We start from the raw sequence: 15,307 nt of genomic DNA, 5'->3' as shown, positions 1-15,307 counted from the left end.
AAGTCCAAAATGGATACTTTACAAAGACTGGCTGGTACAATCACAAAATATGCTTGTTTCTGCACGGAAACAGCGTTTGTGCACTACTTGCATTTTAGACGATTGTTAAGGGCGTCTACCGTAAGTACGTACATCATCCTTCCGGACACTGCATTGCCCGGAATATGGGGCTGGGTGGCGGCTCGTAAATTCTTTGTAGATTATGTGTTACAAAGTTTTCAAATTCGTTAAAAAGGGTTCTTTAGCATCACTCGCTCTTCTAAGCAACAATTTAAAATTAATACGTTCGTAGCTTGTATCTGAAATTAATATCTTAGCAGGGAAAGAAAAGTAACTGGACCGCCATAGACGTAAGAAGAGAAGAGATTGTTTACAGAGTTACAGTCTAGCGAATGTGTGTTGTATTACAGCTACCAAACTCACTTCTGCATGTTAAAGTCTATTGCATACTAATGAAAATGTAGATCTAGAGTGGTTGCGTGTGCCCTCATTCTTAGTCATGAGAATTCTGTCTAGGAGTTGAATTAATTTTGAAGATGACACGACAGATAATGAGAGAAATATTTCCGGAGAGTTTTGAGTTTGAATGTATGTGATCATCCTCTTGAATTTGTTGCTCTGCCTATACAGGTAACTGCAGCAGCTTACCATTTACTTATCACTAACTTAGATGGATGTAGTCACCGTCGCTCTACTCATCAACAGCTGTTTCAAGTATCAGAGAATTCCAGCTAAAGTCTGTGTAGATGTGCAAGCATAGCTATTTGTTAGGCAGGATGTGCCCAGTGGGTGATTTAATGTTTCTTAACTTAGCTTCTTTTTCTCGTGAAAAATGAGTTGTATATAACATCAGTTGCTACCAGGACCTAAATGATCGCTTGTTCAGTGTTGCATTTAACGACATGAAACAGAACCTTGTCGTGTGTACGATGATTACTGGAATAAAAATGGCAAATAAAGTACTCACAGAAGATACTCTGACCACCTTGTAGGCATAAAAATGTGTTTATCTTACCTTGAAAAGATGATGGACATCATTTGATATGCCACTAATTCTCTTTGCAAGTGATGTAGTGGCACCCTTGCAGCAGATGTGTTCGATTCAGTCTACAACTGCACGTCGTGGGACAGGAAGGCATACTGCTGCTACAAAAAGATATCTCGTGGAACCTCTCATTTGCTGTTCGTCGACAGAATGCTTGGTAAACCTCTATAAACTCATAAGCACTAGGCCGTATACTTGGAGAGAGGAAACGAGCCTCTCACTCTCAAGAACGTAATTGGCAGGGTGGAATAATCATAATCGCACCGAAAACAGAAGTCTGTGGGAACCTGACCGTTTATGTAATGAACTTTCCCATGCCCCCCTCCCAAAAAAAAAAAAAAAGAAAAACAACCTTTACAGCCACACAAGGAAGTTCTGATCGCTACCTGTTTCTGTAGGTATATCTTTGAGTGATGCACGAACTAGTACTAGGGACACTCATGGGAAACCACGAGTTTCTAAAACAATACTTTGTTGGCTGGAGAAAGTAGAACGATCGAAACAGTGAGAGTAAGTCTGTTAAAGGAAGAGCAAGGACAGGAGAACACTTTGTGGGGCGCCACTTTTCTGTTATAGTATTGGAGAACAGCGTTTGGAAAGGTTAGGTCGCTTGGAGTCTGCAAGAAAATAAGTTGACACAAAAAGCTTTGCTCCTTTGGAGTCTTGCGAGATTCAAGATGTCTCACTAACTACTACTGCTCCAAGGTAGCAGCTTTGGCGTCGTTTGGTTGTCGTTCTGTCGACACTTGACGGCTGGCGGTGTGGTGGACATCCACGTGGACCGAGCTTCTTCGCAGGCAGCCGCTGACGTGGACATTGCGAACTGGGCCAACCGCCCCACAGCTCGCTCTTACTGCATGCTCCATCTCAGAGCTCTTGTGGTAAGCGTTGCTGACTCTCGGTCACGGGGCCCTGGGTTCGATTCCCGGCAGTTTCGGGATTTTGTCCGCTGTAGACGGTGTGTGTGTTGTCCTGATCACCATTTCATTATCGTCGACACGTAGTTTACCGAAGTGCTGTCGAATAAAAAGAGATCTATTAGGTGGTCGAACTCCCCAGAAGGGTCTTCAAGTACACCATCTGCACGTTTCCTAGAGCTCACAGTCGAGCCGGTCCCGGTAGTAATCCTGCAGGGGGAAAGCAAGTGGTAACAACACCTAAGTTTTTTTCGGAATTGTAATGTTTTATGAAAGTTGTGATAGAACATTCTTCACTACGATACATTCTTTTCTTCCGTTTGTCTACGGAGTCGGCGTTTTGGCACTGTTAGTAAAAGTGGGTGGTCCGATGCCCCACCTTCACGCCCCCTCCCCACCCTCATCCGCCTTGAACAACCAGTGTACCCTAACTGTCTCCATCTAGAGTATATCTCATGTTCAAGTTTGGCAACGTTCCAAAGTCTTTGCTCAGTGTGTGTCTAAGGGGGGTCCTGGGTACTAACCCACTATTTATCTACTTGGATATAGGAAATCGCCTAAAACCACATCCGAAATGGTCAGTTCACCGGCCAATACCATGAAAAAAACGATAGGATTACGAAATCACGTCATAGTAACATACAGTCGATGATTTCTTTAATATAGCAGGTGATCAAAAAGTCAGTATAAATTTGAAAACTTAATAAACCACGGAATAGTGTAGATAGAGAGGTAAAAATTCACACATGCTTGAAATGACATTGGGTTTTATTAGAACAAAAAAAAAAAAACAAAGTTCACAAAATGTCCTACAGATGGCGCTGGACAGCAAAACGTCAGTGGCTGCAAATGACAATCGTGTATAAAAGGAGCTGTAATGAGAGAGAGAATCAGATGCGCCAGCAGTCGCAGAATGTTGACGTTACCTGAAAAGGCGCTTTTAGTGAAGCTGTATTATCAAAATGGGGAATGTGCTAGTTGAGCGTTACTATCCTATCGTCATAGGAAAGGGATTCGAACGGGTAAAGGTCCGTTGACAAATGTAGCTGTGGCGAGAATGATTTCGAAGTTCGAAGCCACGGATTGTTTAAACGATAGACCCCGTGGTGGCCGACCGAGCACAAGGCGTAATGCTGCTGAGACAGTTCAGGAAGATTGTAGTGGGTTCGTCTATGCACGGGGAAGTCAGCGCTCGTGCAGTCGCACGTCGCACCGGCATTCCATACACTACCGTTTGGTTGGCACTTAGGCGTACCCTCCGAGGCTATCCGTACAAAATTCATCGGTATCATAAACTGTTACTTGGCGATTTAGTGAAGCAGAGGGCATTTGCGGTGTGGGCGTTTCAAAAGATGGTGGAAGATGACGATTGGTTGAGTAATGTGTTGGGGACCGATGAAGCTCATTTCACGCTCCGAGGGTCTGTCAACGTCAACAAGTGCAGAATTTGGGGTACCGAAAATCCTAGAACTGTCGTGGAAACTCCATTGCACGACGAGAAAGTCACGGTATGGGTTGGATTTACCACATCTACCGTCATCGGGCCTTTTTTCTTAGAGGAAATGCGTGATTCTGGTTTTGTAACTGCTACCGTGACGGGTGAGAGGTACGCCGATACGTTACAGAATCGCATCATCCACACCTGGCTGATAAACACCTGCTGGAACGTACGATGTTTATGCAGGATGGCGCTCCACCCCATATTGCTAGACGCGTGGAAGATCTCTTGCGCGCGTCGTTTGGTAATGATCGTGTGCTCAGCCGCCACTTTCGTCATGCTTGGGCTCCCAGGTCCCCAGACCTCAGTCCGTGGGATTATTGGCTTTGAGGTTACCTGAAGTCGCAAGTGTATGGTGATCGACCGACATCTCTAGGGATGCTGAAAGACAACATCCGACGCCAATGCCTCACCATAACTCCGGACATGCTTTACAAAGCTGTTCCCAACATTATTCCTCGACTACAGCTATTGTTAAGAAATGATGGTGGACATATTGAGCATTTCCTGTAAAGAACATCATCTTTGCTTTGTCTTACTTTGTTATGCTAATTATTGCTGTTCTGATCAGATGAAGCGCAATCTGTCGGACATTTTGTTGAACTTTTGTATTTTTTTGGTTGTAATAAAACCCCAGGTCATTACAAGCATGTGTGTCAATTTGTACCTCTCTATCAACATTATTCCTTGATTTATTCAGTTTTCAAATTTATACTGACTTTTTGATCACCCGGTATTTTCCCATCCTTTCTAGTTTGCTTGTTTACATTTTTGAAGTGTTAGAATTCACATAAAATTACAAAACTAAAGGCTTTCCGAACAGGTCATGGAGGCTCAACGCCACTGACCGGCCGCTTTGTTATCCTCAGCCCACAGACGTCACCGGCTGCGTATCTAGAGGGGCATGTGGTCACAGCACACCGCTCACCCGGCCGTATGTCAGTTTCCGAGACCGGAGCCGCTACTTCTCAGTCAAGTAGCTCCGCAGTGTGCCTCACAAGGGCTGAGTGCACCCCGCTTGCCAACAGCGCTCGGCAGACCGGATGGTCACCCATCCAAGTGCTAGGCCAGCCCGATAACGCCTAACTTCGGTGATCTGACGGGAACCGGTGTTACCACTGCGGTACTGGCGTTGACTACATAAAATTATAGTGTGTAATAAATAAATTTTTCTAGCAAGAGAAGTTTTAATTGGATGGTAAATGGTTGTATACTTCAACTTCTTCATTCACTCACCTAGTTTGACAAAGTGTCTGACTACTTGCCCCTCATTGAAACCTGCTTCTCGCTGCAGATTAGTGGGTCCTGCTATCCTCAGCCTTCACTTTCCATGTCTTTTCATAAAAACACAGTAAAAGTCTTTATCAGCTTTCATTCTTCTCTTACTGAACGGCTGTGTTACTTACAGTTCCTCTGCATATTTGCACACTAGATTTAAAAACTCATATTGACTAAGAGGCATAAGCTGCCTGTCTAAACTCGTACAATATTGTTTTCTGTCCATCATTAAGATTTCTGGGGGAAAAAGTCTATTATTTTCTTAAACCGGTTTCATGTCCACCTTCTTGTTTTACCAAGAAGGTTTATGTATGTCACCTAATATACTTCCGCATTACAACTACAATCATCCTCTGAAAACCGCAGTGAAGTCCATGGCGGAAGGTACTTACCGTTGTAGCAGTTACAAGGGTTTCTTCCAGCTGCATTCATGTATGGAGCGCTGGAAGAATGACTGTTCAAAAGAGTCTGTCCGCGCTGTAATTAATCTACTCTTGTTCTTACAACCACTACTGAAGTATATTGCTAAGAGTCATCGTTAAAACTTTGTAAGCAATCTTTCTCGGGATAGATTGCATCTACCTTTATGTGTCTGTCAGTTCAGTTCCTTCATCATCTCGGTGCACTCTCTCACCGGTCAAACAAATCTGTGACCATTCGTGCTGTCCTTCTTTGTATGCATTCCTGGAAATGAATATTTCTCACTCGCTTGCTTGATTGGCATTTCATGAATTCTGACCTTTTCATCCATTTGCAGCCTGACTTCTCATCTTACCTTCTTACTGAAAACAGTCGTAAGAACTTGAGTTATATGCTAATAGTTCGTCCAACACAAACAAATTGCACCGTTACGATTGTTTAACAGATCCCATTGTTATTACTTGGGCTACAATATAGGAATTAACATTAGTTTTAACTAGAGATACAATAAACCCGTAGTATTATTTCGTTGCAGAGAAAACACAACACTCCAAGGTTAAGTTCGTGCGCCAGAACGCGCTAAAAACAGATAACTTGTTACGGTTACGAGAGGCTCTCTGGATCTAATTCAAAATAAAATGAGTTGCTTTGCTTGTCCATAGCTCACAGTGCAGTGTTGTGACAGCACTGGAATTTGAAACAGCTGTTGTCCAACACAATCCCCAGTCGAATACCACCCGACTTCCTCCGGTTATTAACAAAGCTCAATCTGCACTAGATAAAAACTTTTAATAACGTAACATATTTCTGAAATGTTATCGAGGCAAAACCCGTATGAGAATTTTGCACTATAAGTAGGAAGCAAATACGTATGCGATTTTCTAACTCAGTCATGAGAATATACTGATTATTTAATGTTTCGTGCGCTTATTTACAATGTCTCAATAGATGTTAAAGTTTGACTACCAGATACGCAAGATTTCAGTATCATATTTCTATCATATCTCTTCCAGGGTTGTATACACACTGCAGCACGTATTTATTGGCTTGTATTAATTAGCTAGGCACCTAGGTCAGTGAATTAACTCAACCTATTAGCATAAAGTAACCGTATTCTAAAATCAAAGTGTGAATTTTCATTTTATTAAATCAGAATGGCAGACATAACAAGTGTGGAATGAAGCATTACAATCACTTGTAAATCTACTCGAACATTAATTTAATAAATTGTGAAGAAAATTATATTTATTTATCCTAAAAAATTACAGTCGTCCAAACCTCTTAAAGAATGAACGGAATCACTTCCACAACCAATCTTAATTGGATCTGCTGACAAGCAGAATACAGGTTTTCTTGCAGTTTTCGACCTACTGTTACTTCGTGATTAGGGTGAGCCAACGCGTACGGCGGCTCCATTAGCCAGGCGAAATTTTCCTAGCGTCATCGGTAATGCTTCAAATGGCTCTGAGCACTATGGGACTTAACTTATAAGGTCATCAGTCCCCTAGAACTTAGAACTACTTAAACCTAACTAACCTAAGGACATCACACACATCCTTGCCCGAGGCAGGATTCGAACCTGCGACGGTAGCACTCGCGCGGTTCCGGACTGAAGCGCCTAGAACCGCAGGACCACAGCGGCCGGCGAAATAACAAGTTCTTCCCCATCTTAGTCAGCTTGCATTTCGTCATTAAGAATCTCATTGCGGCCGGACACTACCACATTTAATGTAGATTCCTTCATTGTACCTTGAAGATTTTCGTAGAAGAAGGCAAGAAAAATGTTTTGCTTGATTAGACGACAAGTAAGTAATAAAATGGGAAGTCTAACGAGATATAGGAAATTATTTGAAATAAATAATTAACTCACAGACATACTTTATTGCAGTAAGTATCTCTCATAACGAAGGCCCTGAAGATCTTGTACAGCTTAAACATGCAATACTCAAGAAATCACTCCTAAAATATTAAGACAGCAAATGTGGCTTCACAGCAGTCTGGAGGAGAATACAAAGGGAAACGGTTTTGTCAGTCACGTGCGTCGTCATTGCTATTGCACAGTTAACGCTGTCTGTCGAGGACTGAATACCGCTACGAGCAGCGAAGCCGTTCCTGCGTCTTACGCTCTCTACCCCTCCGGCCGCGCCAGCAGAAGATCTTTGGGATAGGAAATGAGACATCTCTATGCGCAACTGGCATTGCGCCGAACCTGATATACGTGATGTACTCTGACGTCTAAAAGAAGCGATCGTCCTCAGTGAAAGACGGGCACACGAGCCGATCTGCGGGCAGATCCGTGAGCAGGCGGGGGCGTTGTCGCAACGCAGTGAGCGGCAAAGCGCGGGCCGCCGGCCACCGCTGGCTGGGCTCTGACGCAACGCGCCGCTCCCCCTGTCCGCAGTTCGGGGGCACACACGGCGCGTCCGTCCAGCCGGCTTATATAAAGTGGCGGCCGCATCCCTCGACACGCCACACTCTCGTCTGACCACCGAGCAGCCACCACCATGGACAAGGTAGGCTAGACTAGCGGTAGGCTTCCGAAAAAGATTTTCCAAAATTCTTACAGTTCTGGCTGCATATTGACGACTCGGTTCCCGGTATTGCCAAAGATTTTGCGTTGATGTAAGGAGTGGTACGGGGCGCACTCGGCATCGTGATGCCAAATAAGGAGCTGCTTGATTGAAAAGTAGCGGCTCCAAGGTCTGGACATAGCGGGAGAGGGGTTTGCTAACCATTGGCCTGTCCATACCGCCTCCACGTATCTCCGAATGGCTCTAGGATGACACGGCGACCGGTCGGCATCCATTGGGAGCTTCTTTTAGTAGTCTCTTAATTCCTATATTGTCCATAATTCGAAATTCACATCCTCAAGAACAGAAGCTCAAAAGAATTTTATAATTAATTCTAACCGTTTTTTGGAAGAGTCAGTGTTGTGAATTCGGCGACGGGACATCATAGTTAAAGTGCTAAAGTCACAATCTGGAGGATATGGTTAAGCCGCAACCGGGAGGATATGGTTCAAATGAGAGGCACTGATGTTCGTCAGTTAAGTCAATCACTGAAAATTTCCGAGCCTGCCCGCAGCAAACAATTTTGACCAACCTCCGTGCTAAAGTGGTTAACTTCGCTGCCTGCTAGCTCAGAAGATTTCTTGTTCTGTTCTCGCTGACCATCTCGAGAGGTGCCGTGCTAACTCCAATGAGAATATAAAGAAAGTCGTGACATCTAAATTAAAGGCTAACACCACAGTGTGGTGCACAACACATATTTATGGAGGGTGTTTTTAAAAGGGTTTCACATACGCCTACTGGTCAAAACCAGAGGAAATGTTCCGATTATTACATGCCCAGGAGCAAATACCTGCTGAGGAATAGGCCTTTCTATTGGTGATGAATAATGTGTACTATTTACAAGAGGGGAATAGTAAATTACTTCAATACACACGCGGGGGAGATACGATTCCTCGAGCAGCCATAGAGGTGGGACATCAGAATCCCTACACTATTTGTGAATGGGCACCAGTTGTCGATGACAGACTCATAGGTCCATACACTTTACTGGAGTAACAGGTGCTGTGTATCGCCGATTTCTGCACCAAAAATTACCAGCGGTATTGGAGAACATTGGCCTTGCAGAAAGACAACGAACGTGATTTATATACGACGGACACCACCTCATTTTCTATGGATCCTGTGACGATACCTCACCACGACGTCACATGGCCGATGGATCGGTCGAGGAAGTTCTGTAGCGTGGCCTTCCCATCCGACGCAACTGAATCCGCCGGTTTTCGGGATTTGGGGACATTTAAACGCAACGGTTTGTCCTTAACCAATCAATAGTGTGCAGACATAGGGGCGTGTGACCAATGCATTTGACGCAATCCTAATGAAGCCGGGTATATCTGAAAGATTGTGTGGTTCACTGTTAGGATGTGTGGGAACAACAGGTAGCACTGCCTATAGTTCCTACTTCCACGTAACAGACAAAGGGGAATCAGAGGAAACATCGCCCCATTTATATTAACTGATATTGGGACGGCTACTGTGGCCGAGCGGTTCTAGGCGCTTCAGTCCGGAACCGCGCTGATGCTATGGTCGCAGCTTCGAATCCTGCCTCTGGCATGGGTGTATGTGATGTCCTTAGGTTAGTTAGGTTTAAGTAGTTCTAAGCCCAGGGGTCTGATGACCTCAGACCCATAGTGCTTAGAATCATTTGAACCATCAACAGGTATTGGTTTCCTAATTTATGTCGTTATATGTTCCTCTTGTTTTAACTAGTTCTACCGCCATTGAGAATATTTAACTTTATGAACGAACCGTGTACAGTCTCAGGTCAGCACTGGAATCGTTTCATAACCCGGCAAAGATCACATTCTTGCCTCGTTCCACAATGCAACAGTGTTCTGCATTTAGTGATATAACATAGTCTAACAACTAACCGCTGAACTTTCTCTTTCGGTAATTGGCGTTTCTCCCAACGGAGAAACGAAATCGAGTGAAGACTATTTAGCAAAATTCCAAATTCCTATCCGTGGGCACGTCTAATGGAGCATTTTATTACAGTGTTTTCAGGAAACCTAAAATTAAATCAAAAGGTATTTTGTCTAAATTCGATTATTCCGTTTTCTGATGCAGGATGTCACAACACATGTTATCATCTCAAGAAATTCGGAGCCTTCATGCTCTCACCTTAAGACTCAGTCCAGTATCACTCAAGTATTTATAATCCACAGGGTACCTTACCAATGCTAAGAAACTGACTACCAGCTTTTCGGATTAAGTGAATTGTCATTCAATAGAGAAGGTGCACAATTTATGTTCAGATATATTTCCAATAGAAAGTTTTCCTTTCCTATGGAAAAACATAATGTTATGCTGAAAATATAAATAACTTGGTGGCTGTACGTGTCAACTGATTAACTACCAATTCCTCTCTTCCTCCTCCTTCAAAGTGATTTACAATTTTAGCAACATTTTATGTGTGGCAGAAAGCCAAGACAAAGCTTGATTCATATTCTGGAATGATCTACAAATCCTCCGCAACTAAAATTACTTGGCAGTTCCCTAACTAGTGTTCTAGCAATAGTGGACACCAAAACATGCTGAAGAAGATCCCAGCAGAGGAATCGAAACGTCGATTATTTTAGAAGAAAATGTGACGTGGCCTAACAACCCCAAAATTTTAAGTCCATAATAAGCCGTGGTCATACCGTTTCCAAAATGAGAATATGTCTGGCAAAGGATTGTGATACTCCTGCCAAAATCCACTTCTATAGGCGCTTCTCCTCTGGGTCTCGATAACACAATCCTTCCAAGGCAGTTGCTTGCATTTACTAGATTCTGCCGCGACTGGTGGCCACGCCTTCGTGATTTTCAGCTTTGAAGAACAGAAAGATTAGCTGAAAATTTACCAACGCACTTTTACGCAGAACAGTAGCACAGCCGCTGCATGATATCAGAATTTGCCCCCACTCCCCATTACAAGCTTGTATAAAATTTTCGTATTTTTCTCCCTGCCAGTTGAAATTTCAACTCTCATCTTGAGCTATATATTTCTTTCCAGTATCTTCTATGCAGAAGTAGGTTGCATTAAAATTTTCACTAGCTCGTTGTTTTTGGTGTGTTTATGTTTTAGATTACAGTATTACAAACATAAAAATGGTAGTTTAAGATACTGGAGTGTTTTGATTGTTCCTCAGTTATGGAGTCATCCAGTAAAAAGTTTAGCAGCTATTATGCGACCCTGTTCAATCATTCTGTTCAACTAGTACCATCAACGATAGCTTACTGCGGTTCATGTTCATGTGGAGGATAGAGCTGTAACGATGAACAGAATTTGCTTGCATTCATCAGGCCCTAAATGAACTCGTTAATATATTGTCAATTTTTTTCTCGCAGATGTTGGTGCTTCTAACAATTGCCATTATGGGCGTAACGGGCGAGCCCCCAGTGGATCGTCAGTACCTGCCACCTGGAGGGAACGGTGCCATTTCTACACAGTATGGGGCCCCGAATGGTGGTGCCAACGGATTGTCGAGGACAAACGGGCTCTCGACGAGGTACGGAGCACCCAATGGCAACGGTTTCGGCAGGAGCAATGGTGGTCTCTCCTCCTCCTACGGTGCACCCAGCAGTGGTGTTCTAAACGGAGGCTTCGGCGGCGGTAATGGAAGGACAAATGGAGCTCCGTCATCACAGTATGGAGCTCCCAGTGGCGGAGTATTCAATGGAGGAAACGGGCTCTCCACACAGTACGGCGCTCCAAACGGAGTTGCGAGAACAAATGGAGCCACTAACGGGTTCGGAAGATCTAACGGCCTGTCGACGCAGTATGGTGCTCCGAACGGAGGAGCGAATGGATACAACGGTGCGAGGACGCCGTCATCACTCTACGGAGCTCCGAACGGTAACGGCTTTGGCAGGATGAATGGACTCTCTTCACAGTACGGTGCCCCAAACGGTGCGGGTAACGGTTTTGCTGGAGGAAACGGTGGCCTGTCCACCCAGTACGGAGCACCCAATGGAAGGAGCAACGGCGCAGGATACAACGGTTTTTCTAATGGGAATGGCGGTCTTTCTACAGCCTACGGTGCTCCTGGAGCAGCTGGCTATGGCCGAGGAGGTGCCTCCCAAGACGACCTTTCGGTAAGTTGTGGTACTTACCACTGGCTTCTGACTTTGTATTCAAACAACCCACTCGTGAAAGTGAAACTTATCTCACCCTCCTAGTTACGAAAGATTACCTCTTGAAACAATTCTGACAATTACACATAACTATCATCAGAAACATTGTTCAGTAGCAGGGTTCGTTTGAGTAATGTTCTCGCAAATAAGTTAGTAATCCTCTCACATAGTCGTATCAATCTTACCTGTGAAATGTTGCTTACGTACCACGCACGAGGCTTTCTTGACATTAATCGAACGAAAAACCAGTCCAGGTTATCTGCATGCACTGAAAATGTTCATTGCACATTTTTGACATCTTCGGAAATCCCATTTTCAACTGTGTTATGATGATTTAAAAATGGATCTCTGCCAGAAACTAGTCATCGAATGAATAAAAAGGAAAAATTTTAGACTTGGACTGGTTTTTTGTTCTATTGATTAACAGAAGTTGCTGACCCAAGCTACTCCAGAATGCTGGAGGTTCGTAAATTCTCGATAATGGAGAATGATGGAAAGAAGAGTAGATCAGTAGCGACCGGGGGGACAAGCTCAGACTAGAGAATAATCTGAAACAAAACTGGTAATGTCCCTTCTCGAACTATCCCAACATCGGTCTTAGGCGATTTATGCAAAACCTGATGAAAGTCTATTTTCTTAATTACAGCATCACTGAGCTAGGTATTACTTTCCTGCAGAACTCACCATACTAAGTACCAAAGAGACTGTAATGAGTGAATATAACAGGTTTCAACCTTAGTGCTCAGCATCGCGGAGCATGCAACTACTTACATCTGAATGAAGAGATGGTGGGTAACTACCTGGTATATTTCAGCTCTCAGACGAACGTCAGTGCCCTAAGGACCTTGAGAAACTGACTATGCGCGTTTTGCATACTTATTTATTTGTTTGGTACCGAAATAGGTGTTTTGCAAACGCATGAATTTCACGTTTTTAGCATCATGCAAGCAACATGTTATTTCACCGGCAAATACCTCAAGTATATGCTCCATTTATGAATTAGGCCTACATAACTTGAGCTGTGTGTATCGCTCCTTCATACAGCTGCCTACGTGATGACAGAACGGGGGAGAAACTGAGGATCCGACACTATGTAAACAGAAAATGATCCAGAGCCACAGACTGTTGTACAATGTTCAGATGCTTTGGCTGATACACTTCTGCTCTCCAGACGTGATTGATTCCTGCACCGGAATTTAAGTTACATGAATAGCGCTATACATTTCTACATGCCACCAATTGCGTGTGTTTTGAACAATTTTTAATAGCATTTTGCAGTTGAACTGCGAAACAGTTTCGAAACTGAATGTTTGTGTTCATATCAGATTTTGAGCGAGATTTTTACCATGAAATAACCTCCTGGAGTTTCCGAGATATGAAACCTTTCGCAAAGTGCAACTGAGAGGGGGAGGGGAGTGTGTTACTAGGAAGCAACATTAGATAGCAAACAGCGAATCTTCTTTGAAATGAAAAGTGAATTACGCATGACACACGGGTACGCTATTTGAAAGACGCTCCAGAGAAAACTGGCGTGTTTTAGCTGTCATGCACAGAAATACTTCAGTTATATGGTACAGGTAAAGAGTTATTTCTTTCGCATTCTCATTGCCAATTTTGTGTTGCTGGATCCAGAGGCGAATAAATTTCAGTACTGGAGCTGGAATGAACTTTCATCCTTATAATTTGACGCTCAGGAACCATTGAGTTGATGTGGTACAGTTCTTGACAAGAAGACGGTGCTTCGTTGTTCTGAGTTATGAAGGAAACCACTCAGTAGTGCCTCGTCGAATGTAAACATTTGGCACTTTGATCTGGTCTGCCTGTTGGAAAGGAATCGTTAAGTCTGATTGTCAGCTTAGCTATCAGACGCTACCAAGTTTCATCCTTTCCCTTCCTTCTGTCTCGACCTCATCGATATCAGTTATGCAAACACATTACATTGCAAAAAGCCATTCAGCAGCCAAGACCGCATAAAATATTTCTTTATTTAAGACATCCGGTTTCAACAGACTATGCTGCCATCTTCAGGTCTTAAAATGTTTTGATTTAAAACAGGTTCATTTTACGCCGAACCTCAAACACAGGATGTGACTGGATAAAAATCAGTACTTGACATCTTGTGCGTGAGGTTCAGCTTAAAATGAAAATGTTTTACAACAAAACATTTTAAGACCTGAAGATGACATCTTAGTCTGTTGAAAAGGGGTGTGTAAAATAAAGAAATATTTTATGCGATCTTGGCTGTTGAATGGTTGTTTACAATTAAAACAGATCGACCTTCAATATTCTCAAAATGAGAAAATTTAAAGTATTACATCGCCCAACGGTTCATAACTGTCGTCCTTGCGTAAATAAATTTTATATTTCACTGACGTGTTTATGAAGGCTCTAGGAGAAGAGTTTTGCCAAGAACGCAGGAAAGAGTTGCAGCCCGGACTCAACATTGAATTTTCCACGATCTTTGAACAAAGCTTGCATAGAGAAACTTAACTGACAGCGGGAAATCACGAGAAACCGCTTAAAACGCAGCGATTTGCAGGCCTGACTGAGCTAGAGTGTCTTGTGTCTTTACAGGAACCAGCCAACTACGAGTTCAGCTACACGGTGGAGGACGCTGCGACCGGCACCGAGTTCGGCCACGAGGAGTCGCGGCAGGGGGAGAGCGCCCAGGGCCAGTATCACGTGCTGCTGCCCGACGGTCGCAGGCAGGTGGTCGACTACGAGGCCGACGAGGGCGGCTACAGGCCCACCGTCAACTACGAGGAGACGGGCCGCGGCAACGGCGGATACGTCAACGGGGGTTACGCTAACGGCGGAAACGGGGGCTACCCCAGCGGCAATGGTGGTTACTCCAATGGTAACGGTGGGTACTCGAACGGCAACGGAGGATACCCCAGCGGCAACGGTGGATATCCTGGAGCGAATGGTGGATACCCCAGCGGCAACGGTGGATATCCTGGAGCGAATGGGGGCTATCCCAACGGTAATGGCGGACAGTCTTCTGGAAACGGGCCGTATTAAAAGCCGGTGTACATGGATACTCTTCATAGCGCACAAATATTTTGTTCAACGCGTATATTTATATTTTATTCTGTAAATATATCCTACAAATGCCGGATGAATATACATGAATGCTTGTGTAAATACGCTTATTCGAAATAAAGATACAGACACTTACTTGGATATTTTCTTGTTATCCTGGCAATGTGATAGAAACATAGACAAATGTTTGAAGTATGAATAACAACACTCAACACTCAATAACTACTAAAATTATCATAAAAATTAAAATAATTAAAAAGTCAAGAATGATGAAATGTTTCCAAAATACTCACAGCAGTATTATGAAGATACTTTGTTCGCAACTACCAGTTCTGGGTCAGTATAGATGCATCTTCAGGTTTAACTGTCAAGAATGAGATCACTGTGTGAAATTTTTGGCTACCTGTTGTCGTGTAGAGTC

At 43.6% G+C, this 15,307-nt stretch overlaps 1 protein-coding gene across 1 annotated transcript; it reads left to right on the top strand.

Annotated features, from left to right (window-relative positions):
• Positions 1-7,640: 7,640 nt before the first annotated feature.
• LOC124798642 (pro-resilin-like) lies at positions 7,641-15,021 on the top strand. Its single transcript, XM_047262138.1, has 3 exons — positions 7,641-7,671; positions 11,059-11,805; positions 14,419-15,021. Exons 1-3 carry the CDS (start codon positions 7,663-7,665, stop codon positions 14,863-14,865), a joined length of 1,203 nt encoding a protein of 400 aa, XP_047118094.1. The 5' UTR covers positions 7,641-7,662; the 3' UTR covers positions 14,866-15,021.
• The last annotated feature ends 286 nt before the right edge of the window (positions 15,022-15,307 follow it).

Source organism: Schistocerca piceifrons, chromosome 5, assembly GCF_021461385.2.
Source record: "Schistocerca piceifrons isolate TAMUIC-IGC-003096 chromosome 5, iqSchPice1.1, whole genome shotgun sequence".
Taxonomy (NCBI): domain Eukaryota; kingdom Metazoa; phylum Arthropoda; class Insecta; order Orthoptera; family Acrididae; genus Schistocerca; species Schistocerca piceifrons.
Note: the sequence above shows the minus strand (reverse complement) of the source record. Positions and strands in the feature narration are given on the sequence as shown.